We start from the raw sequence: 23378 nt of genomic DNA, 5'->3' as shown, positions 1-23378 counted from the left end.
CAGGGATACTGCCTCCTATAGCAAACGGCACACCTATACGAGAGACCTGCTGTCCCCTCACAGGTCCTTGTGGGCAGTGCGTTCAGGTACAGGGACCAAGTCTTGTGCTCTGTCCCTGTATGCAGCTGCCCTCAGTCCCTATACTCATTAGCTCTTTCCCTGAGTTCACTAACCTTCATTTCTATAGGGGTTTCCCCTCCTCTTAGAGCTTCTGGGTCCCTTTAAAGGAGGTTGCCTCTGCCAGGTTCTTGTTCCTACAGGGGTTTCCCTGATCTTTACACATACTATCTCCCCTTTATAGGTTACTGTCTCCTGCTGCTGAGTGTAACCTTTGTTTCTATAAGGTTTCCCCATGTCCTTGTGGACATTGCCTGCTTTCTACAGGGGCTTCTCCCATACCCTATAGGCACTGCCTCCCATCCGAAGGAAGCTGACCGCAGCCCCTGCACATGCAGACCTTCCTTTCTTGTAGGGAATGCCCCTGCCCTTGCAGACATCTCCCCATTTCTACAGAGGCTGCCCCCTCTCCCTATGGCCTTTTCTATGAGGATGCCTGCTTGCTGCTAGTCTTTACAAAGCCTCCCCACAGACTGTAGATGCCACCTTGGTGTATAAAAGCTGCTCCCAGTTCCTCCACCGCATCGTGTAGGGGGCTTTTACACACATAGCTGCCCCACCCCAAATTCTACAGGGGCTTTTATGCCACGTTGCTCCCAACTTACAGGCACACTTTATCTACTGGCTCCTCTGTCCCTACAGCTACCACCTCCTCAAGAAGCCTTCAAGAAGTTTCCTTGAAGATGTTTCCTGGGCACCTACAGACACCGCATTCCTACAGAGGGAATTCCTATAGAAGGCTGCTCTGGCACCTCCCTACAGCTCCCCCGCCAAACAACCCCCTCCTCGCCTAAAACCCTAAAACCTGGTGGGGTGGGCTTCCCTTAGGGTCTTCCCTATCGGCACCACCCTCGGCGACCCTCCAGGGCTGCCGCAGCACCTCCGACCCGCCAGGGGACGCTGCCAGCCCCCCCCCGGGCCTCCCCTGCCCAGCTCCGCCGCCGCCGCCGCAGCCTCCCCGCGCCGGGCCTCCGCTGCGCCACCATGAAGGCCATCGTCCAGCGGGTGGCACAGGCCAGTGTCACAGGTCAGTGGGCGACACCGGGACCGACAACGGGACACGGGGGGGGGGGAGGAGGAGGCGGGGGCGGGCGGAGCGTGGCGGAGCCACGCTCCGCCCGCCCCCGCCTCCTCCCCCCCCCCCCCCCGTGTCCCCTTCCACAACTCGCTCAGCCTTCAGGCTGTCTGGGGAGCGCTGCGGTGCGGAAATGGGGTAAATTCGCTGATGTAACTCACTTGGGTGATCTTTGCAAAGGTTGAGGGGAGTTGTGGTGCCTCTCGTTAGCACTGCTGCTCCGTTTGTAGTCTGTATGTGGAGTTCCGAAATGCTGAAGTAAGTGCGGTGGGTTGGTCCCTCACAGGTGAGACCCTGTATTCAGGAGGCTTTTGAAAGAGGGCTTCTGTAATATCTTAAAATCACAGAATGGCTCAGGTTGGAAGGGACCTTAAAGGTCATCATGTTCCAACCCCCCTGCCGCAGACAGGGATGCCACCCACCATGCCAGGTTGCCCAAAGCCCCATCCAGCTTGGCCTTGAACACCTCTAGGGATGGGGTATCCACAACCTCTCTTGACAAACTGTTCCAGTGCCTCACCACCCTCACAGTGAAAAATTATCCATATATATCACAGAATCATTAAGGTTGGAAAAGATCTTCAAGATCATCTGGTCCAACCATCCCCCTACCACCAATGTCACCCACTAAACCATGTCCCTAAGCACCACGTCCAGCCTTTCCTTGAACACCCCCAGGGACGGTGAGGCCACCACTTCCCTGGGCAACCCGTTCCAATGCCTTACTCTCTAGCAAAATTAAGATGGATAAGAAAGGTTTAGAATCATGTTTTCTGTGGTGCTTGTACAGCTGAAATTAATACTTACCTATGTTACAAAATGAGACAATGCATTTAATCTTTTTTCTCTTTTTTTCCTTCTTCCCTAGTGGGTGGTGAGCAAATAAGTTCAATAGGACGAGGCCTCTGTGTGCTGCTGGGCATTTCGTTGGAAGATACACAAAGAGAACTGGAGCACATGTAAGTCATGTATTTCCTTTTTCCTTGTACTCTTTTATGTGTACATTTCTGACTCTGAATCAGTACTGCCTATGCTGTACTAAAGGAAATGAGGCACTCCTTCTGTTGGGAAACACAGATTTGCCAGTGTTAGTTCCTCTTGAGATTTTACCTAGAATGCATTTTGTTTTAGTTGGAGTTTTCTTTTTATGTCCCATTGAGAAAATAAGTTTTCCAATTCCTGTCTGTTTTTTTTTTTTTTTTTTTTTTTTTTTGTGAAGAAGAGGAAGAATCAACATTTTCTGTTTTTCTGATCTCCCTTATTTGAATGTCTGACCTTTTTACTCTAAGAGTTTTACCTTAAGGGTCTCCGTCCTTCAAGTATGGTATATATCAGAAACCTCAAACTCTTAGTTTGTGCTTGACAAATTCTCTTCTTCCAAGAGACTGAAAAATCTCATCAGTTACTTCTCTGTAAATATGAATCAGTTCTGGCAGCCTGGAGGCCTGGCTCTGCCATCCCTTCCATGACCACAAAATACTGCAATTCAGCCACCAAACACATGAGAGAGGGAGTTCTCCAGGCAATTCTTCTGTCTCCTTCAGGCTTTTTACTGTTCTGGGGCTGATCTCAGTTCTTACAAAGACAAAGAAAAACAGATAATTCAAGAAGAGGGAAGACAGTGAAGAGAGGAGAACGTAACTGAGGGTGAAAGCAACCCTTAGCAGATGTGGAAGAGAAAGTAGAAAGTGAGGATGCAAACTGAAGGTCGGTAAGGATCTCACTTATGAAATTCATGGAAAATGGCAGCAAACCTGAAGATGCTTTAATCAAGACATGCTCCAGTGTCTTGTCTTACTGTTTGTCTCTTCGGGGTGTGGCATTTGCTGTATAGTTTTTTCTCATTCCTGCCTTGGTGAATGACAGATACTTTTGAATATTGCAAGTGGGTGATCACCAACGACCGTGCTCTCAACACCAGGAAGTTTGGATGGCTGACGCAGAAAAGGCAGAAAGCCGGCATCTGAAAAGAACAAATAACAAGAAATCAGCTGAACCAGGCTCTTCAAGTGCTATTAAAGGAAACTTTAGTAATCCTGTAGATGAAACAGCAAATACCTTTTTCATTAAAACACAGCTGTGACGATAATTTAAACCTATGTGCCAGCTTTCAAAGCTTCTAACTGTGCTTCATTCAGAAGCTGTTTCTGTTTGTCTTTGACATGCACAAATTGGCAAGGATATTTTCCTGTGGCTGTGCCTTAGAGCTGGCAAAGCTTGAAGCTAGCCCGTAATAAAGTTTCAGCTTTATTTTATGCTATCTGCCTCACCTCTCGTGCAGGTAAAATGTCTGGCTGATGGCTGCAATTGAAATGCTTTGCACTCATCTGGGCTTCACTGTTGGCAGATGCTGCAGGTGTGGAGAAGCTAAAAGAAGAAACTAAAGACTGGAGAGTAGCACGTGTGCACTCTTGTAATCAAAGTCCAACAACTGATTGGGTTGCAAGTCTGTCTACTGCTTTTTAGGATTCATTTGTGAAAGTCCCTTTGTCCTTGTCCTCTTTGAGTATTCAAGCCAGTCTCTTCTGGCCCCCACATTGAAATATCAGCCCTAATACAAATCTAAATGACAAATCCCAGTCACCACTTAGCTGCCCCCTCTATTTCTGCACTGTTCCCTGCTTTCCTTTTGGTCCTGATGGAAAAGTGCTTTCCTTGCAGGGCTTGCGGCATCTGGTTTGGGATGCATGCTAGTGGGAGACAAAGCTGGAGGAGTATATGTGAATCATGTTTGGTAACAACCATAGTTTAGGATGATCTCATTTCATAATGAGTATGATTTCCCAGTGCAGTAGGAGGAATAAATTGCCAAAGCTATACATGTTAAATAACGTTGTGACTCGTAAAATCAGATAGTAAAGAATAAGCTTTCTTATTATACCATCTTCATGTCACCCTGTGATGTGCAGTTGTTCTGTCCTGATCTCGTTCTCTACAAAAAGATGGAAGATATTAATTAATGGTCAGATAGTACTATGCATGTGTGTAAGGACTTTCTTGGTTGTGGGTCTACCTAATGTGAGGATATTTCTGTGGTTTAGGAAGGAAAGGACAAAGGGATCTGTTATGTGGAGGCAGAATGAATGTGCATCTGCCATCCCTTTTCTCTCTTCCTGTGTGGTACGTATTACTTGTACTCGCTGATCCTGCATGGGACAATTTAGAAATTTTAAAAATCTTTTTCTCCTTCTAGGGTTCGAAAGATCTTAAACTTGCGAGTGTTTGAAGACGAAAGTGGGAAACACTGGTCCAAAAGTGTGATGGATAAACAGTACGAAGTGTTGTGTGTGAGCCAATTTACTCTCCAGTGCATCCTGAAAGGAAACAAACCCGACTACCACATGGCAATGCCCACAGAGCAGGCGGAGAGTTTTTATAACAACTTCCTAGAGCAACTAAGAAAAGCCTACAAACCAGAGCTTATTAAAGGTAAGGGTGAAAGGTTCGTAAGGTCCTTGAGGCAACCAGTGGACCTCGTTTTTGTGCTCTTCCATGATTGTTACCTTATTCTGTGAGTGTCTGTGTTGCAAAGGAGCTGTCTTTATGCAGCGATAGATGAGTGGTTTTACAGTACATTTACAAGCAGCCTGATGGGGTGATCAGTCCAGCCTTCCTCTAGCCAAGCCATTTCTTGGTGTTCCTCTGGAACAGTTTGATGTTTAGATGTTCCTGTGTTGTCGTCAGATGTACCAAGTGAGCAATGACTGACCGCATAACCCAGAGAGGCTGCAGCCATGAGAACTAGCTCTGGGGTCAGGCTTGCTCAAAGGCTGGATGTCCTTGTGCGAGACTCACCCAGGGCAAGCATTTCTTCTGAGGGGTAGGTGATTGGCCAGGCTGGAAGGCATTGCCAGTGTGTGATGGACAGCGTATCTCAATCTGTCACTTTATTTTTGTGTTCCAATAAGTGATAATGATGACAGTGGGAGGTGTAATGTGCTACTTGAAAACAGCATTTGATGTAGACTGTCTTTTCTCATCTACATGCCATTTATGAAACAGTTTTCTCGTTACCAGAAAATGCCTGGCTTCCCTTTGCATTTGTGCTTTATCCACCTTTAATCTTCTCTGTTTGCTTTCCAGCCATTTTCAGATTTAGACTTGAATTTTTGATATAGTTGTCCAGAAGATAAGAGTCTAGAAGGACTTTTTTAATGGAGGTTATTAATAGACAGAAGTGGAAAAATTGAGATCATGGTAATGGTCAGCCTTACTTTCCTTATGAGGAGAAAGGGGAAAAAAGGCAGAACACTGGCTGGGGGAAGGTTTAGAGGTTAATCTCAATGTTGACTGTGGATGAAAGATAAGGTACCATTACTGTGAAGTGTTTTCCAAGGAGGCGCAGTGAAACACGTGCATAAAATGCTTGTCTTATGTCAACTTTCCAATAGCTTGATATATTCTTCCAGTCAACCTTCGCTGGTGATAAGGAGTGCACTTCTTATACCCCTTCCATACATTCCTTTTGGTCTGTAACACGAAACTTCTGGTCTAATGAATTCAGAGCATGTGCTTTTTGAATTTTTATCTTTTGTTGAATTGTGATTAAGTTAGGACCCATTCCTGTGCCTCTGAAGCTGATAACAGAACTTCCTGGGAAGTCAATGGGAATAAAATTTGCTCTGGGAAGATTTGATTGAGTTGGGCCCCTTTGTCCGGGTAAAATAAAAGCAGGTGTGGGCTTACGTTTTTCACTTAAACCAGGTCCATAAAAATTGATGTATCTCTACGTATCTACATCTTTATCCTTGGTATTTGGAAAATGCTGTTTCTGAGATACTCTCAAGCATTTTTTGTATTTTGACAGCAACTTTTTAACCTCTTTTCAGTAAGCCGTACACATGAAAAGAATAGCCACTGCTGTTGAGTGCCCATATTTTGGCCCTTGATTGCCAATGTTTTCTTCAAAGCCAGCTTTCACTTCTGTTCTTTTTTTTCATGCTGAAAACATAGATTTGGAAGCACCAGAGTGGTTGCCTGTGCTATTGTGTCAGATAACACACTCATTTGAAACTGCTTTCATCACTGGAATCACCTGTTCATTTATCATTTTTCTTTATTTCTAGGTTGTTCCAGCCTGTACTGGGCTGCATTCAAGCTTGTTAGTCTCTTATGATTGAAGTTTCTATTGTGCCAATTGCTTTGCCAGGGCTTTTTGTTTGCTATTTATTTATTTATTTGTGGGTGCAAGGTTTCTGTAGCTTGGCAGTTTTAGGATAGCAGTCTAAGCCATGCGGTTGCACCAGCAGAGTTTACAATTTCCCTGAGCTGAGGTGAGTCAAAAGACAGAGCCTTTGCACACTGGCTGGTCATATGTGAGCAGGACTGCTTGGGAGTAAATATACATTTTTGAAATTGTGATGCCTGGGCTGTGATTTAGTGTGACGTGCAAATGTACTGAATTCTGCCCTGAAAAAGTCGTGACAAAACCAGAGCCTGCCTTGCTGGGGTCTGTCCTGTGTGCCACTAGGTTACAAAGGGTAACGGGGGCGCCCTGGGAAGGAGCGCTGATGAACGAGCTGGTGGGCTATTAAAATAGGCTTAGTTTATCAACATGAGGCTCTGCCTGCTATCTTCAAAATGTGACCTCAGATATTTCCCCTACACATACGCTTCCACACACGTGCAATTGTAGTCACTGGGAGATTAGTTTGATTCTCTGGATTGGTGTAGGTGGCTTTCCCTTTGATCTTGCAAATACGCTTAATGCCTTTTAGAAGAATCATTTCATTATTTAAAAGGGTATTTGTGTACCTGAGTCAAAGGCTCATAAATGTATTGCCGTTTTGCTTAAGAGCCTTGTGTTTTCTATTCCCAGTGTTGTTGTTTCAGTAGGCTGATCTGGCTGTCAGAAGTTCAGGTACTACATGTGCTGGGGCAGGCGACTCCTCCGTCTAGCCTGTGGTTTACCTGGAGCTAGCCAACTGGGAGCTCAGAGTGACCAGAGGTCCCCAAAGAGAAGTGCAGACTATTCTTTCACACCCCAAGCAGGGGGATGTTTGACAAACAGTATCTTGGAGGAGGCTTGAAGCCATGGTTCTTGTTTCACACAGATGCTTTAAAACTGCAAATGGACCCGCAGGTCTGGGGAGGAGAGAAGGGTGCATCAGAAATCAGCGCTACTCTTGCTTCGGCACTTGTTGTTGTGAAATTAATTCTTAAATACCTCAACTTCACTCTGAGGAACAGAGCTGGTGAATGCAGGCCTGAGGACTCTGCACAAGCTAGTATCCGAAAACTAGGCCTACACAAGGCTTCTCCTTGCGGGTCAGGCCTTCGCACTCTGTCCTGAATGTGGATTAATCTTCTGAGGCAGTGAGGATTAGCATGGCAAAGAGCGCGAAACATCTCACTGCCTTAAAAGCAATATCTGAGTCAATGTGGGAGGACTTTTCCACAACAAGGAGTTTAGTTCAGATTAAGGTTTGGTGCAGGATGAAAGCAGAATTATTCTGTCAGATTAATTCCCTTTGTGAGCGTTGTCACATTGGAATAAAGTGTGCTTATCTGGAGCAGGGTTATTCGCGTGGGGTTAATTAGGAATAACTTTCCAAATAGACAAGTGTAGAAGTAACTTCTGAATAAAATCAGTGTGAAATTTCTAGGTCATGAGGCTTGAGATATGTCCAAAAAATATTCTGAAAATGTATTATATTTCATTTTCAAGTCTTTACATTGTAGATTTGTCTTGTCTTTCTCAGCTCAGATGATAAAAATCCTCTTTGCCTCTGAAGAAGGCATGTGTGCCAGAGTCTAAGGGCAAAGGAATTTGAAGAGATGGGTGGCCAGCAGAATAAACTTGTCACTCGTAGGATCCTATTTCATTGCAGAGGAGGTTGCAAGGAGGTGACTCGATCAGTTAAGAAATCTTAAAATTGCTTACTACTTTGAAGAGCATTGTGGTATAAAAAGCAGGAAAAGAAATAGTATTCAGGGGTAAGTTGCTAGTGTTTCCCATGGTCATTACAGGACCACGTGCGTGATAAATTTACCCAAAGTTGCCAGGATAACAAGTGACATGGTAGGAGGGTGGGTTCTTTCAACTCCTTTCTTTCTGACTGAAATATGAAATCAGTCCAGAGAGGCTTCATTTTGCCTTGGGACACAGAGATGGAAGAGATCAAATCCTCAGTTTCTTTGCAGTCCTGTGCAGGAGAGGGATTTGTCTCTCTCAGAGTTTCAGAAATTGCATTAAAGGGCAGAACAATCAGCTCAGCTCCTTTGCAGTCCTTCTTCCCAAGTACCACAGAGGTGCTGTGTTCCTCCAGTGTGCTCTGAGGTGAATGCAAAATGGAGCATTACCACACGTGTTGGCCTGTTTTAAGGGGAGTCAGGCTTGTGTCTCAACTTTCAGGAAACCAAAACACAAAAGTGAAAAATGCCCTCTCAGAAAGCCTGTGTGAAGTGCCTTATACTGAAACTACTGCTGACATTAGGACAAGAGAAAAAAGGCAGGAGCAAGTTTTTTTCACCGGCAGCCAGCACTGGGGGAGATACTGCTGTAGAAGTATCTCTTTTTAATGAATAATTGGGTATTGATGTAAGAAGTGAAATTAGTTTTTTAGCTTTGTCTTGTTCTTTCAGGCAAGACCAGACCCTCAAGCTGCAGAGAATAAGAACTGTATTACAGTGAGGCCACTTCTTGAAAAGAGTGATGATAACTGGTGCACCACTAGAACCCTTTAGTTTTGTTGTACAAAGAAGCTGCCAGCACAAAAACCCAGAAGCATCCTACAAGGAAAGCACACGCTGCACAGGGTCTGTAGTTCCTGAAACTGCAGGACACATCAATCTGTGGTAAGGAGGGGTGGCAGCTGCTCCTAGGAACAACATCAGCTTTGCAATATGCTCAATAGCGTGAAGATGGGGGTGAGTGGTGGCCCGCAAGACATTTTGGAATAAGTGCAATAAAGGGATTTTGGAGTATGTGAAGAAATTCCCCCTTGGTTGGCTTTTTAAATTGTTTAAGAGAATGAGATTGCCGCAACTGAAGCCTGCTCTGCCGTTCATACTGTGGTGGCTGCAAGGTATAGAGAGGAAGATCTGGAAGAGAGGGGGCAGTAGAGGAGGGCAGCATTTTCTGTTTTTAGGTACTGTTTCCATTAGCTCTTAATCTTAAACTCTCTGAGCAGTGATTCGTCTTGACCTGAGGTGAATTCTCCTTGGGTCAAAAGACTGGAAGTTTAAGTATGAGGAGAACGGGAGAGAGCTGTTATAAAGAAGTCCCTTGAATGCAGTTCTGATGCAGGGACAATTAAGGTAGAAAGTGCTCGTGACCTGGGAGTGCTGTGAGGGTACTGGTAAACTTGATGGCTTATCTACCACTTTCTCAGCCTTGAAGAAAGGTGCCGGGGAAGGTTTTGTTTGCTTGTTTTAGGTCCAAACATGCATGGAAAGTGTGAAAGGCTGGCCTTTTTCACGAGTAAAGTACAGGAGAGGGAGGATATGGTTACAGAGAGCTCTTTGAAAAGTAGTCTTTCAAAAAAATTGCAAAAAAATTCTTTCAAAAGCTATTTACCAAACTCCTACAAAGAATGGCCTAGGTTGCAGACAGGAGCATAGGAATTACTGTATCAGATTGGGAGTGCCCTGCAAACCAATGCCCCAAAGTAGCGCTTCAGAATATGCTTTTTTTTTTTTTATTTAAACCCTTTGCCCATATATAAGATTTCTTCAAAACTTCAGCCTTTTAGCTGGACTGGATCCCTAGACTTAACTGTTACATCCTTTACAATTTTGTCTCCTGCCTGTGAGAAGTGTCCTGCCTCACCTGAAGTGCGAGCACCGTGATTATCTGTGGACTTGTTCTGTTTTGTGGACATCTCTGTACTTTGCTGTGTATTTGTTGTCTCTGAATAATCAGAGCACAAAGCTGAGTGCATGTAGACTTTTTTCTTAGTAACTTTCTGCAGTTCGTTAATTAGCTGTCCTTTATTTATTTATCATTTATTTAAGTACCACGTTTGGGAAAGATTTTGGTACATGTTATCCTTTCAGCACTTCTGTCTCTTCCCTTTTCAGACGGCAAGTTTGGCGCCTACATGCAGGTACACATCCAGAACGACGGTCCTGTAACAATAGAGTTGGAGTCCCCGGCTGCCACTGTCGACCCTAAACAGGTAAACAAGCCTGGAAAGGGCGGATGTATGGGGCTGTGCCTCCTCTGTGAATACATACATCTGCCTTTATGTGTACTTGGGAATACTGGCATGTAGGGCACTCTGTGGCAGCAGAGCTCTTTCTTTTTTTGCATGTTCATGCACACTGTTCTGTTTTTCCCCCTTTTGTTCTAACAGAGGTTGGAAAATACAGGGAATTATGCATCTCCTGGGAATTCTGCATAGCTCAAAAAAAAACCACCACATACTAAAGGCATTTGGAGCCTAATGGGAAAAGAACGAGGGACAGTCTAAAGCATCGTCTCTTATACAGTAGTTTCTCCTTAAAATTATGAATTCCTATTGAAAGAGGTTGTCAACTGAAAAAAATGCCTATATCAAGAAATTAAACAACAAAAACAACCCAAGTCACAGGCACCAGAGGAGAGAGGGTACACAAGAACAATCAATATGGTGATTTAAAGCACTTCCTTTGCTTGCTCACTGTGTCTTTGAGCGTCATGTTGCACAGACAGGCTAGCTAAAAGCTGAAGTATTATCTTCTAGATAAACTCCGTTTGCATATCTCAAACCTATTAATGATTTTCGTAATTAAAGGTATTGATAGCAGTAACTGATGAAAGCAGTTATACTGACAAATACTTTATGTTGAGCTATCGTAAAGATGAAAGTAGGCATTGAGTGGAGAACATCAGACAGAATAGAAGCAAGTTTATCCTAGTGCTAATGTAACAGCTTATTTGGTATTTCTGATTATAAAGCTTCTCATATACAGTTTCCCTAATTACAGAATTACAGAGCGGTTGAGGTTGGAAGGGGCCTGTGTAGGTCACCTGCTCCAACTCCTTCAGTGTTTGGGCAAGGAAGAAGTTTTACCAGTATGTGTATGCTATTGTTAGCTGGAGGTAAGTAGTTCTGTCACCCTGCACAACAGCCAGGCCAGCCAGAGCAAGAGCATTTCTGTCAGGGGTTTGCCTATTGGATTCTGAAAAACCTCCAGGGACGGAGATGCTAGTGCTCCCTGGGGCAATCTTTTCTAGGGCTTTACAGCTTGAATCTTAGGCTAAATCTTTGTAACTCTTCTGCAGTCTAAATCCATGCCAATTATCTTGTTTCCTGTGGTCACAGATGTTTTTCATCCTGTTTGCTGTTGTTTATTTGTGTGTATGAAGATACCAAATGTACCAAGGTAGCAAAACCCATCTGATTCTGCTCTGGAATTATTCCACATTTGCCTACTTTTAATCTGAATTTTTGAGATTCAGTTTAGTCTTTCTATTTAAATGACAGAAGGTCTCTGTCAACGATCTGTACTGCAGTGCTGAGCAAAGGATCAGTTGCAGTAAAATCGTTCAGTTCTTCAGGCTGGTGATGAGACTGTACATGGTTAGCAGCAGGTGGACCAATCCTACTGATGTGGCATGTATGGCTAAAACATTTGAGAAAAGAAAGCATTGGAATTACAATTGTATAAGCTAACAAGCTGTAAACAGCATGCAGCTGCTTATTTTTGTTGCCTTAAATAGCTAGGGTATATTGTTTTGGAGGTGTTTTTTTTTCCTTCGAATTCTGTTCTGCATACTTTTGTGATGTTTTACCCCCTGAAAGAACTACATACACCTCTTCTCTGGCTGTCTGTACTCTCACAGCTGTAGCACAGAGTTCACAGCCCAGACCATACATAATTAGCAGCAGCAGCAGTGCTGTCTTTGGATTAAGGGCTAGGAGATGTAAGCACTCACATACCAGTGTGGAGGGATGGAGCTGCTGCTGATTTGCTCAGGAAATATAACTTGTAGAAATGTGGATGGCAGAGCAATGGAGTGCTTTGATCTCCCGTTCGAACTGTGCTACAGTTCCTACATCGTCTCTGAGAGTGAGGGTAGATCAAGTATTTCTTTTCAGTCTTGCAGTGAAGGTAGATCGGGTATTTCTTGCAGTTACGATGCAGGAAACAAAAGGATTTTTCATAATGATCTAGTACAAATCACAGGCACTGCAGTTTCCAGCCTTAACCTGTGAAGCAATTTTTGGGTAATCCCTTTTTGAATTTACATGCATCCATTTGGATAATTGCAGAGGTAGGCACTAAAACAGAAAATGCCTGTGCTGTCTCAGTTGAGTTTGTTGTGATCATTGTTGAGTTTAGGTTAGCAATGCCCAGAGTGCTTTGTATGTTTATATCCTATTTTGGGGAAAGCTAAAAATGTAATTTGTCTTGTTTCAAAGGGTTTTGTAGCTAGTAGAAGCAGCCAGATGGAAAAAAAGTGGGAAGAAGTTTTAGGGGAAGCGACTTGGACGCAAGTGAAAAAAACAAACCACAAAGTGTGAAGGTGTTTTGGTTCCCCGAAGAGGGTATCGCTTCGGCTTGTATTTTCGTTTTGGGGAAGGGTGGAGATTGTTTTAGAATTATGTGATCAGTACCATTGTGCTTATGCAGCTGGTGTCAAATATTTTGTGATATTAAGCTATGGCAAATGACTGTATGGTGAGGGCCTCCATCTGCAGAAGGAATGGATTTTCCCTGAATTTTTTTTTGGAATCTAGTTTTTCTTCCTTCCCACGTTGACATATGCACCATATGAGACAAAGTGCAGTCCTCTCCTTGACTCTATTAGCTGACGTTTTTCCTAGCTGTTGTGTTGCCTGTTTAATGTTTGCCTTCTTCCAGCTATGCTGAGCGTACTTTCAAGAAATAAACCTGAAACCTGAGAGTTCATTTTCTTATACTGAAAGTTTTGGTGAGAAAAATGAACGAAAGAGAGCTCAGCTTGTTATTGATATCACTGGTGATAAAGAATGGGGGGGAAAACAAGTAGGGTTATCCCCACTCAGGGATAAACTGCTCTGCTAGGGAATTTTTCCAAGACCCTGGGAGGACAGTTAGACCAGGGTAACTGATGAAGGGCAGGTACCACTTTTCTTGCCTCAGGCTGAAGTTACAGATAATGTAACTTGATTGTATGCTGCTTACATTTCTTTTAGGAACAAAATGAAGTATGCAATTCATGCGTGAGCTGCTCGTTGGCCTAAAGGATCCTGTCCTCTTTTAAGAAAAAAAGCTAATAATACTTTGATCATAAGACTAAGGTACAGTTATGTGGAAAGGAAAAGGAAAATGTTAGATGATCTGCTGCCTTCTTAGCAGGTTGTGAGACAGTCCTTGTGCCACAGCCTTTCAGTGGCTTTATTTTTGCAGTAAACCCCTGCATTTTATCTCAGTGCTGTCATCGCTTAGTGACATTCGTACTAACCTGCTTTATTTGTGATGACCCTATGATAGTTTGAAAGATTTGTCTCTTTTGGAAATGTAGCCTGTCCTTAAAGTTGTTGTGATCCCTCCCCTCCTCTCCTCTCTCTCTCTTTTTTTTTTTTTTGAGATTTGAAATCATAGCAGCTTGGACACAACTACTGAAATTTAAAATGTACATCTGCAGATCTTCTTGTGGTTCCAGAAACATGAGTACTGCCACTGATTTTCTGGCAGGCTGCTAACAAAACAATTCTGCCGGTGGTGTCGTTCACTTTTTCCTGGTGTTATTGATGGTTTTATCAAAAGGAAAAGCTGTCTTGAGAGCAGAAATCAATCTCTGTGTACACATTGATCACAGAAAATCAGGAACACTGGATGTATTTGTTTGTTCAAGGAAGACTGACAAAGAGGAGTTGTAGGATGTGGGAAATTAACTTGAGCAAAACAAACAACCCAGAGAATTATTAGCATTTTCAAGTGGGGGACATCTTGTGCTAGTTTGCATGTTCGTACTACAGCAAATTGGTTTCAAAAGTAATGTATCATAGTATTAAAGCTGATGGAACGGCAGGCATTTCTGAATAGTGAAACGTTTCAAAGAGCAGCCTTGCTTTCCACTATAATTACTCAATTTTCACTTTTTTTTTTTTCCATGTCTGTGATGTACTATCAAATTGCATCAAGCTAGAATTTGCCAAAGAAGCTGTCAAACCAAATGTAAATTTCGACCTTTTTCAAAAACTGTTACTCTGTATTTCGGACAATCTGTTGGGAACGAAGCAATGTCCACATGGTTCAAAATGTCTTGCTTATCAGCAGTGTCTCAGCAGTGCAGAATAACTGTATTGCAACGGCAGATAAGAAAAGTTACTTTATGTGGACTGAAGACTTGTATTTTTGTATATTGTCACAAGGAGGATGGTCTTAGACACTTGAGATATTTCAAGATCTTTCTGACTTCTTCCATGCTTCAGAAATTCAGCAGTAGGGTCAGACCAGATACTGATTCCCCTAGGAAGCGAAGCACAGATTTTGACTGCTGGCAAGGGACTAGCAGTTTCTGAAAAACTAATCTGTTTGTGGGTTGTGATTCTTGCCAAAGTCATAACATGGAGCCATGCCAGGGTACTGTGGCTTCAGATAAAATGATCAGCATTTTCAGGTTTACATCTGAAATTATTTTATGTGTGATTTTTCAGGCTTCGTTACTCCTGTTTTGTCTGTACTTAAGGCTGTCTTAAGGGTTTGAAGGTTTCTCATTCTAATCCTGTGCCCATATTTTAGTCTGTGGTATGTTTACTTGTCATAGATCAACACAGAGGATGTCTGATCTTGTGTTATAAATGTGAACATTCCAGTGCTTGTGGAGGTGTAACTGCACTACACACAGGGTCATAGAATTACCTAGGTTGGAAGAGACACTTTTGATCATAAAGTCCAACCATCAACTGAACACTACCCAGTCCAGCGCTAAACCATGTCCCTAAGTGCCACATCCACACGTCTCTTAAATATCCCCAGGGCCGGTGACTCCACTACCTCCATGGGCAGCCTATTCCAACGCCTCCCCAATTTCCCTGAAGAAATTCTTCCCGATATCCAATCTAAACCTTCCGTGATACAACTGAAGGAGCTGGCAGAAGTGCTCACCAAGCGACTTTCAATAATTTATCATTAAATTACTGTAGAATTAAATTATTATAGAATATTTTGTCTGCTTCTTCATCCTGATTAGGTGGTCTGTAATATGCTCGTACCACATTATCTCCCTTGTTGGCCTTACCGAAAGACACTCAACCCTTTCATCACCATAACTAAGCTCCATGCCATCAAGACCTTTCCTAACGTAGAGGCCTACGTCCCCTCCTCTCCTTCCCTGCCTGTCTCTCCTGAATAGCCTGTAGCCACCCATCTCAGCACTCCAGGCCCCATCTCACTGAGGCCTGTGGTAACATAGCCCTGAGATGAGGCTGAAATTCCAGCTCCCCTTTCATATTTGTGAAGAGGCTTTTAAGTTGGGCCCCTAATGAAGCTGATCACTGGCTGTCATTCCTTTGTGCTGCTCTTCAGGTGCTCTCCCGCTGACCTCTGCTCCTTTTCCTGTCTCCAGGCAGCCACTGCTGATGCTGACCAGCGTTCCCTGTGCCCAGCAGCTGTAGTTTAAAGCCCTCTTTGCCTGTAACTAAAGATGCGTTTTCCCTCCTCAGACAGATGGACCCCATCTGACCCCAGAAGAGCAGGTTTCACAAAGCGAGTCCCATGGCCTGGGTAGGCATGGCACCAGCGCCATAGCCATTTGTCAGTTTGCCAGATCTGACTGACCCTTTCAGTCCCCTTCCCTTTGACACGAGCGATGGAAGAGAAAACTGCCTGGACCCGAGTCCCTTTCTGCTGCTCCCAGGGCTCTGTAGTCCTTGATGCTCCTCAGACTGCTCCTGGTGCACACGTGAAACAGCAGTGGCAGATAATAGCCAGCGAGTTGTATGAGGCTTTGTAGTTTCTTGGTGATATCCTTGGTAAGAGCCCCACAAAGCAGCACACCTCTCCAGAGTGTCGGGTCAGCAAGTGGGTGCCCCCCGTACCTCTCAGAAGAGGGTCACCCACGGCTATCACCCGTCACACTGGTAGTTATTCAGGTACCAGATCGGGCTGGCTTAGTCGGCCCCAGCATCTCCTCTGGTGTGACCTGTCCTTCATGGTCGGCATACAGAGCAGAGAAGCAGTTCTTCCAGGGCACCTCAGGCTTGGGGAAAGTCTCTTCCTCCTGCTGGTCCTTGCCATTTTAAGCTTCCATTCTTCTGCGTTACTGGCCTCCCTCCCTTCTTTGTGTGCTGGTGGGGCCAGCAGGGTTTGGCTTGTTGGCTGAGGGTCCCCTGCAGACTGCGCTTGGCTCCAGCTGTTTGCCTCCTCCTCAGCTTCCATGACGCTACTGCGCAGCCTTCTCACGCTGCTGACCACGCAGCTTTTCATCGTAAGCAGACACAGTGCTTTTGCAACAAGACGGTGCTGCATCTGCTGTAAGAGGACCACGCTTTGAACGCTGAGGAGCCTTCCAAGAGGTCTAAGCATGAATTTAGGGTTTTAGATGTAGAGTGGAGTTAGGTGCTTTCCATACAGGTGCACCATCTCCGCAGCTAGCCAGCAATCATCATGGTGCAGTAGACACAAACAGCTCATGATAGGTCTACAGATGAGATGATGACTGTCAGCACACTGTACTTACGTGAAAAGCGTTAATGATATGTTTCATTGAGCTGGAATTGTGTGTCTGAAGTGTTATTTACTGTAATACTAAAAAATGAGCCGTCTTGAATTTTTTTCAGCTTGCAGGCAGGTCTTTTTTGGCAGAGCATGCTTCTGTAATATCCTTTTCAATCAATCAAGCGCTTTATAAGCGAGGACATGAAAAACTTAAGAGATGTGTAATTCTTTTATTGCCTGCATAATGAAGATGAGTGTGTATTTTGTGAGTACAGAGAAATACATATTTTATCTCTGTGCCCAAACTTTGGTTCATAGACTGATCACGGTACATGCACAGACTGAAGAGCATGCATGTGTGTGTGTGTGGCCATAGGTACACACAAATCTTTATTTATTTCAGCGTTACTTGAGTATTAGATGGATGAGACAGTTCATTTGCAAACTTCATTTTGTTATAATTTAAAATAAATTATTAAATTTTGTTTATAATAAGACATGGATTAAAATTATCTTCTCCCTTCATGTAAATGAACTTGTCATTTTTCTTGGAGCTGGGTGAGTACTACTGTCAGATCATGCCAACATGGGCGTTGTTCTTAATATTCAAGGTTGTTCCTGGTGCTTTTTCTTCATGTATTAAAGGTGCTGCCCTCTGAGGAAGATGTTTAGTTGGGTTGTCATGCGTACGGTCTTGGGCGTGCTACAGATCTATGTGTGAAGATGGATCTGGATTTCTCTCTGGTTATTGGCTATTCTGTTTGCCATCGGTGCTTCTCCACTACACCATTCTCAAACTAATTAGCTACAGAACTGGTGGTAATTTATGAGGTCCTTCATGATAAATGTATGTCATAACTTTAGAAATTGTTGCTTACTTTTTACTTTAGAATATGAATACTACAGAGATTTCAAAAGAGAATATGATCCCTTTGTACTTAAGACTAAATGTACATAAATATAAAACCACGGTATATAACTATGTATACTTCAGAAGTCTTAGCATGCTATTTGCCCTCAAGACCATCTTGGAAACTGGCCAGTATAAGCATGTTTGAAATGCTAATATGGCATGCTAGTATATATCGAGCCATTTCTGCCTCTGTGTAAATTATATATGAACAAATATATATTATGTACATGGATTCCGTATTCCATACCGCAAGGTTCACAGTGTGAACACACCACTATTTCCCATGTTTGGAAAATCTGGGGTTGGCTTTATTGGGTTAGCTCACAGCCTCCTCAGAGGAAAAGGTAATTCAATTTAAACTATTGTGTCTGTGTGATTTAGGCTTTTTTTTTTTTTCTCCTTTCAAGTAATAAGAAAGAACACTAGTTAGAGAGGAGTGGATTTCCTGTTTCATGGAGTTATGTTACGGAACTACATGCTACACAGATACTTTTTCTGCACCATTATTGCTGAGAAAGGGTCACCGCTAAGAGCCAAGATGCCACAGTAAAAGAAAGGGGTACCAGCTGCAGCAGCTGTTTAGGTTACAGGTTTGTTGCAACAGGTTTGACTGTTTTGGCTTTGTGTTGGGGGTACTCTGTAATAATTGACTGTTAGGTTCAAGGCTAGGGAGGAATGATGTACACACATCAATGATGAATGATGTAGATATTTAAAGGTGTACAAATCAATATTTTGAAACGTAGGAACTGTGCTTTCTGCAGCCTGCAGCTAATATAACATGCCTTCCCACTTCAATACATTTTTGTCTGTGAAGGTCACTGTAACCCCAAACCTGGTTTCAGCAGCAGAATGAGCCCAGTGCCATTTGTATAAATAAAAAACAACTGCATAGACATCATCTAAGTACCATTAATCAATGCTTAGCACCTTTAATAGTAAGGGCTCTCAAACATTTGATTCCCTTCTTGCAGATGCACTCACTTTCTCAGTCACTTTTAACATTCACGTGCTGTTTATGTAGGCTTGTTGGCAGAATAGTAATGCACATCTATCAGACACTTGAGTTAGAATATTGCCTGTATCATGCCCTGGGTGCTTGTTAGACATCTGCATGTTACAAGGACTGGATCATGCTAAACAGATGCATTGTACTCTGTCTTTTCACACAGTGAAAGTAAACTAATTTTAGTTGTGAAAAAAAAAATCAAAGGATATTCTGTGTCAGCCTAGAAGCCCATGTGTGCAGGTATGTTAGGATGGTGTGTATGTGCCATGAGGCACAAGGGGATGCTGTGCATCCTCCCAAGACTCTGTATTCTGCCCTCAAAGCTCATAGTGGCTTGCAGATTTACATCTTCACATGCATCTTCCACAAGCCTGTCAAATTCATAATCAGCACACTTAATCTAACTTACTTGATTCTATGAAGATTTCATCTCAGAAAAGATCTGCTAGCCATGAAATGGTAACTTGTGATGCTTTATGCTTTATCCTGGGGGAATCATCATGGAAGCACTTGAGAAAATCAGAAAATTATGGAAATTAACCAAGCTGATGGACTGCACACAGTGTCCATAGTGATTTAAGTAACTATCAGTTTGTAGCATCCCCAAAACTTACTGCAACCTGCTTCTCTGAAAAACGGGAAAGAGATGTAACAGTGACAGCTAAGTGCAGCTTAGTTTGACTTTTCTAGGAGCATTGAAAATACCTCTCTGGAGAGGTGGCAAGGTGGTGTTAGCTGAAGGTTTTGTCCAAGCTGATTTGAAATGGTTATTCTATATCCTATGTGATGCTAAAGTTCATCTCTCTCTTTTTTTTTTTTTTTTTTCTGGTAGAAATAAATGTATTGTATGAATGGTTGCCTGAACTTGTTAGAAACCTGCAGACTACGACACTGCTACTTAAGACCCAAAGCAGAACAGGAGGTTGGTGGAATCCAGCCACCCCTTTTGTTCCTTGTGTTTTATTCTTTTCTATGTTGGCAGATTGCATTGAGCAGAAAAGGAACTCAGAGGAAGAGCAGAGGATAGTCCTTTGAATATGTACAGTTCTCATTTACACTCAGGGTCGTGATCATGTTAGTGTATGAGAATTCACTGTCTTTTCCAAATACCTGAAAATCTAAACATTTTCTTTTTTCTTTCTTTTGTTTCTTAATGATATGCGTATAGCTATTATGAATCTGAGTTACCAGGTTGCTACCAATGCTCACATTTACAAGTTTTTAGAAATACTGTCTTCTGAAATGACTTTATTCCATAAAGTCTTTTCTCACTCTCCTTGCTTTGTAAATAGCTGACAAAACTTGAAAAGCAACAGCAAAGAAAAGAGAAGACCAGAACCAAGGTACCCTCTGAATCAAGTAGAGAAAGAAATGCCCCCCGTAACAAGGACGACCCTAGCGCAAGCAGTGGAGCAGAAGGAGACGTGTCTTCGGAAAGAGAGCCTTAGCTCCTCCAAAGCAGGCCTCAGGTATGGCTTTTACACTCCTCTAAAGTTGTGTCCTCCTGCTTGTCAGTCTCTAACCTGGGTACTTCACTGAAGCAGTACCTGGAGTCTGCATAGAGTTGCATTTAAAGTGTTGAAAGGTGAAATTCTGATAATCTTGCTGGTGGGTAGCCTCCTTTTTGGTCTGCAGCTGGCAGAGCAGAATGCCAGAATGTAGAAGTGGGTGAAAACCTCTCCCTAGCTGTGTGATTGGCTGGTGGTGTGTGTCTTGAATCTGGCCTGGCCAGGACAGTTTTCAGGCTGAGACTGGAGTTCTAAAATGTTGGTCTTAGAGCACAACAGTGACTTAACTGAGAATCCTGCTTTGTGCTCTTCAGAGCTGATACGTGGTCATGTTTCTCTCCCTGCCTTTACCTAACAGGCAGGTCACTCTGGAACAGCCCCCACCATTTGTAATACCCAAATAACTCAAAATCCCCAGAAATGGAAGCGGAAAACATTTTGGAAGTTGGAGACAGACCAGAACTGGAAGTTACAGTTCCCCTCCCCTCAGTGTATCGTCTTGTTTTAATATTGGTGATGAGTAGGCACATTGGGAAAGAGAATGTTTTCTTAGAAACTAAAATGAGAACGTACCATTTTTCAACAACTGTTGGCCTTACTGCCATGCTACAGGAACACAAGCTTTCCCCTGCTGTTTCTGGGTTATGTGTTGATATGAGAACATTTTAGAGGGCAGGAGTTTGCATGCCTTATGAGTGCTTTAATCAGCCTGACCTTTCTAATAGCGTTTGAAAATCTAGGTTGCCGAACATTTCTAAAATGTTGCAACCTAGCATAAAATTTCATGCCATGACAGTAAGTCAAGATACTTCTGTCTATGTGAGTTGAAGGAATCCTGTACTTTTCTACTCTAACTACAGTAATGTTTCTGATTGTTTGCCTTCCAGAGTTTCTCATATAAAAGCTACACTGGATTCTTGAGGAGAGACCTAACAGACATTCACCTCAGCACCACTCTTCGAGGACTTCGGATAGGAATGGGAAATGGAAAAACAGAACTAAGACAATAGAAACCTATATCATTCTGTATCGAAACAACCAAAGCAATGCTTTCAGATTCAGTTGTTAATGTGTAGTATCAGTAGTAAAAAGGACTTGTAACATTTTTGTGTATGTGTTTTCACATGACTGCTGAATAAAGGATGACTGTAGGCAGATTGTAGCAGAACATTCACTATCAGTACATAAGCTCCATTTCAAAAATAAATCAGGGTTTTTCCTTAAACTTACACTTGAATTCTGAAAGTTACCCAAGCAAGCTTGTACTTTGATTCTCACTCTCTGATGTCATGTGCTACCTGTTTCCATGGCAGCCTGTAGGTCTGTGTGTATTTTGGTATATTGTTCAACTGCTATGTAACACCAAGTTAGGCAGTCTAGTCTTTCTGCATGGATTAAGTTATTAAAAGGAAAGATCAGCCACTAGTTGTTTATCATGTGAAACACATCTGTCTTGTAAACTTTTTTAAAAACAGAAAAGACTTTATTAAACAAATGATGCTAGCTGAGTGCGTGTTGGTGTTTGTTGCATTCCCTAGTCCATAGCCGTGTGTGTGACAATGAGGGTGACACAGAGCAAAAGCAACAGCCAAAAAACACCTCCCAACGTAACTCATCCACGTCTCCTTTGGAAACTCAGAAGTCAGGTTTCTACCCTGAAATATCTACTCTTTCTAACACAGTAATTCCTTTAGATACTTGATAGTGGTCATCAAAGCGCGTCAGCAGCTGCCCTGCATAGGGCATCGTGCATGTGTTGACATTTATGTCAGACAGTTTTAGGGAGCTGCCAGCAAACAAGTCAGGAAGCAGCAGGCTGCAGAACTGCTCTCCTCTGGTTGTTAAAGCTAAGGGAGCTTCAGGCAGGCTGAGGCAGGGGAGATGAAAGAGCGCAAATGCATCTTTTGACTTCTTTCAGAGGTTGCAGTACCTTTTATGAAGTGTATTTTCCCAGCCTGCCTTAGTCCTATGGTCTTCACTAGCCACCTGCCATGGCCACCATCAAAGCTTTACATGATTTTAAGGGCGACTCACTGGTGATAGTTGTTCTTAATCCAGACGGGTATCATACTGATATTGCTGCACAGTGTGCAACCACTCTGACATGGCTTTTTAAAATGCGCTGACCTCAAGGTTCTGCAAGCCACGCGAAGGAGTGGTGAGTAGCTTGGGTAGACTAAGATGTTAGACTTACTATTGCCTTTGAGAATTTACATAATTTTTAGTCTGGCCATTATATGAAACTTGGTTTGCCTGAAGTCACAGCCTTGCCACAAGCAGGACTTCTACATCTCCAGGTACAAGTGCTGTGTTTTTTCCGTTCAAGGTGCACTCTCCTGGGACTGGAGCCCGCTAGGCTGTTGACACATTAGTGCTTACTTGTCTGTAAAGAGCACCTTCAGTTGGGAAGATAGAAGAGTGCCCACCTTGCAGGTGTTGAGGGCCAGTCATCAGCAGCCGTGTCAGGCCTATGTCATCCAACTTAAGGTTCCTGCTTACTCCAGCATCTTTGAAATCTTGCCTTCTGCTGTGCAATCTGTTCTTAAGAAGACAAAGGCATGAAGAAAGTCCTACAGTCTCCTTGCATCCCGAAAGGTAAGCTGGTAGAAGCCAAGCTAAAGAAAGAATGATAAATATTGAAAAGAAAAAGCATTATAAATAATTCCCATGGGAGGCAAGCTCCGGCTGTATTTAAGCAGAGGTAAAGCGATGGCTGTTAGCCAAAGATGTGTGCATGTGCTGCTTGGCTCCCAGCTCAACCACACTTTCCCTGAGTGACCAGATTATATGGTCTTTCTGTGCCTCTCCAATCAATAGTGTTGTCCTGCCTCACGTAGGAGACGTGAGGATAAACTTGGGATGTGGTCGTTGTCTGTGGGGATGGAGGCTGGAAATACCCATGGAAAGGTGTGTGTTGAAGACGGATGCTTCCTGTTGTCCTGTGCCCAATGTATTTTCACATACTCTGACTTGTTTCAGGATTCAATGAAAACCTAACAGGCCAAGCTCTGTTAAAAGTGCTGTTTAACAAAAAATTATGCCCTATTCTGCTCACAGCAAAACTTGGCTGGTTTGAAAGTGCAGTTACACAGCTTAGAAACTCAGTATCTTACCCAAAGCTTTTCTTACTTGTAGCGAGCTATAGAAGCAAAGCCCAAAGACTCTAACTCCTGTATCTGTTCC

At 43.2% G+C, this 23378-nt stretch overlaps 1 protein-coding gene across 2 annotated transcripts; it reads left to right on the top strand.

Moving 5' to 3' along the window:
- Positions 1 to 1001: 1001 nt before the first annotated feature.
- DTD1 (D-aminoacyl-tRNA deacylase 1) lies at positions 1002 to 21698 on the top strand. Of its 2 annotated transcripts, none has more exons than XM_040553605.1 (6): positions 1002 to 1144; positions 2061 to 2151; positions 4386 to 4621; positions 10214 to 10311; positions 19980 to 20156; positions 21083 to 21698. In XM_040553605.1, exons 1-5 carry the CDS (start codon positions 1102 to 1104, stop codon positions 20133 to 20135), a joined length of 624 nt encoding a protein of 207 aa, XP_040409539.1. In that variant the 5' UTR covers positions 1002 to 1101; the 3' UTR covers positions 20136 to 20156; positions 21083 to 21698. The 2 variants fall into 2 exon arrangements, with proteins under 2 accessions (XP_040409539.1, XP_040409540.1); XM_040553606.1 differs by lacking the exon at positions 1002 to 1144 and adding an exon at positions 1312 to 1450.
- Positions 21699 to 23378: the final 1680 nt, after the last annotated feature.

The sequence above is a fragment of the Cygnus olor genome, chromosome 3, assembly GCF_009769625.2.
Source record: "Cygnus olor isolate bCygOlo1 chromosome 3, bCygOlo1.pri.v2, whole genome shotgun sequence".
In the NCBI taxonomy this organism is placed as follows: Eukaryota; Metazoa; Chordata; class Aves; order Anseriformes; family Anatidae; genus Cygnus; species Cygnus olor.
Note: the sequence above shows the minus strand (reverse complement) of the source record. Positions and strands in the feature narration are given on the sequence as shown.

Coding starts and splice junctions, on each gene's coding strand:
- DTD1 (XM_040553605.1), top strand. CDS start 1,102: ATGAAGGCCATCGTCCAGCGGGTGGCACAGGCCAGTGTCACAG. Junction 4,622..10,213: donor CAAACCAGAGCTTATTAAAG/GTAAGGGTGAAA, acceptor TTCCCTTTTCAG/ACGGCAAGTTTGGCGCCTAC. Junction 10,312..19,979: donor CCACTGTCGACCCTAAACAG/GTAAACAAGCCT, acceptor CTTTGTAAATAG/CTGACAAAACTTGAAAAGCA.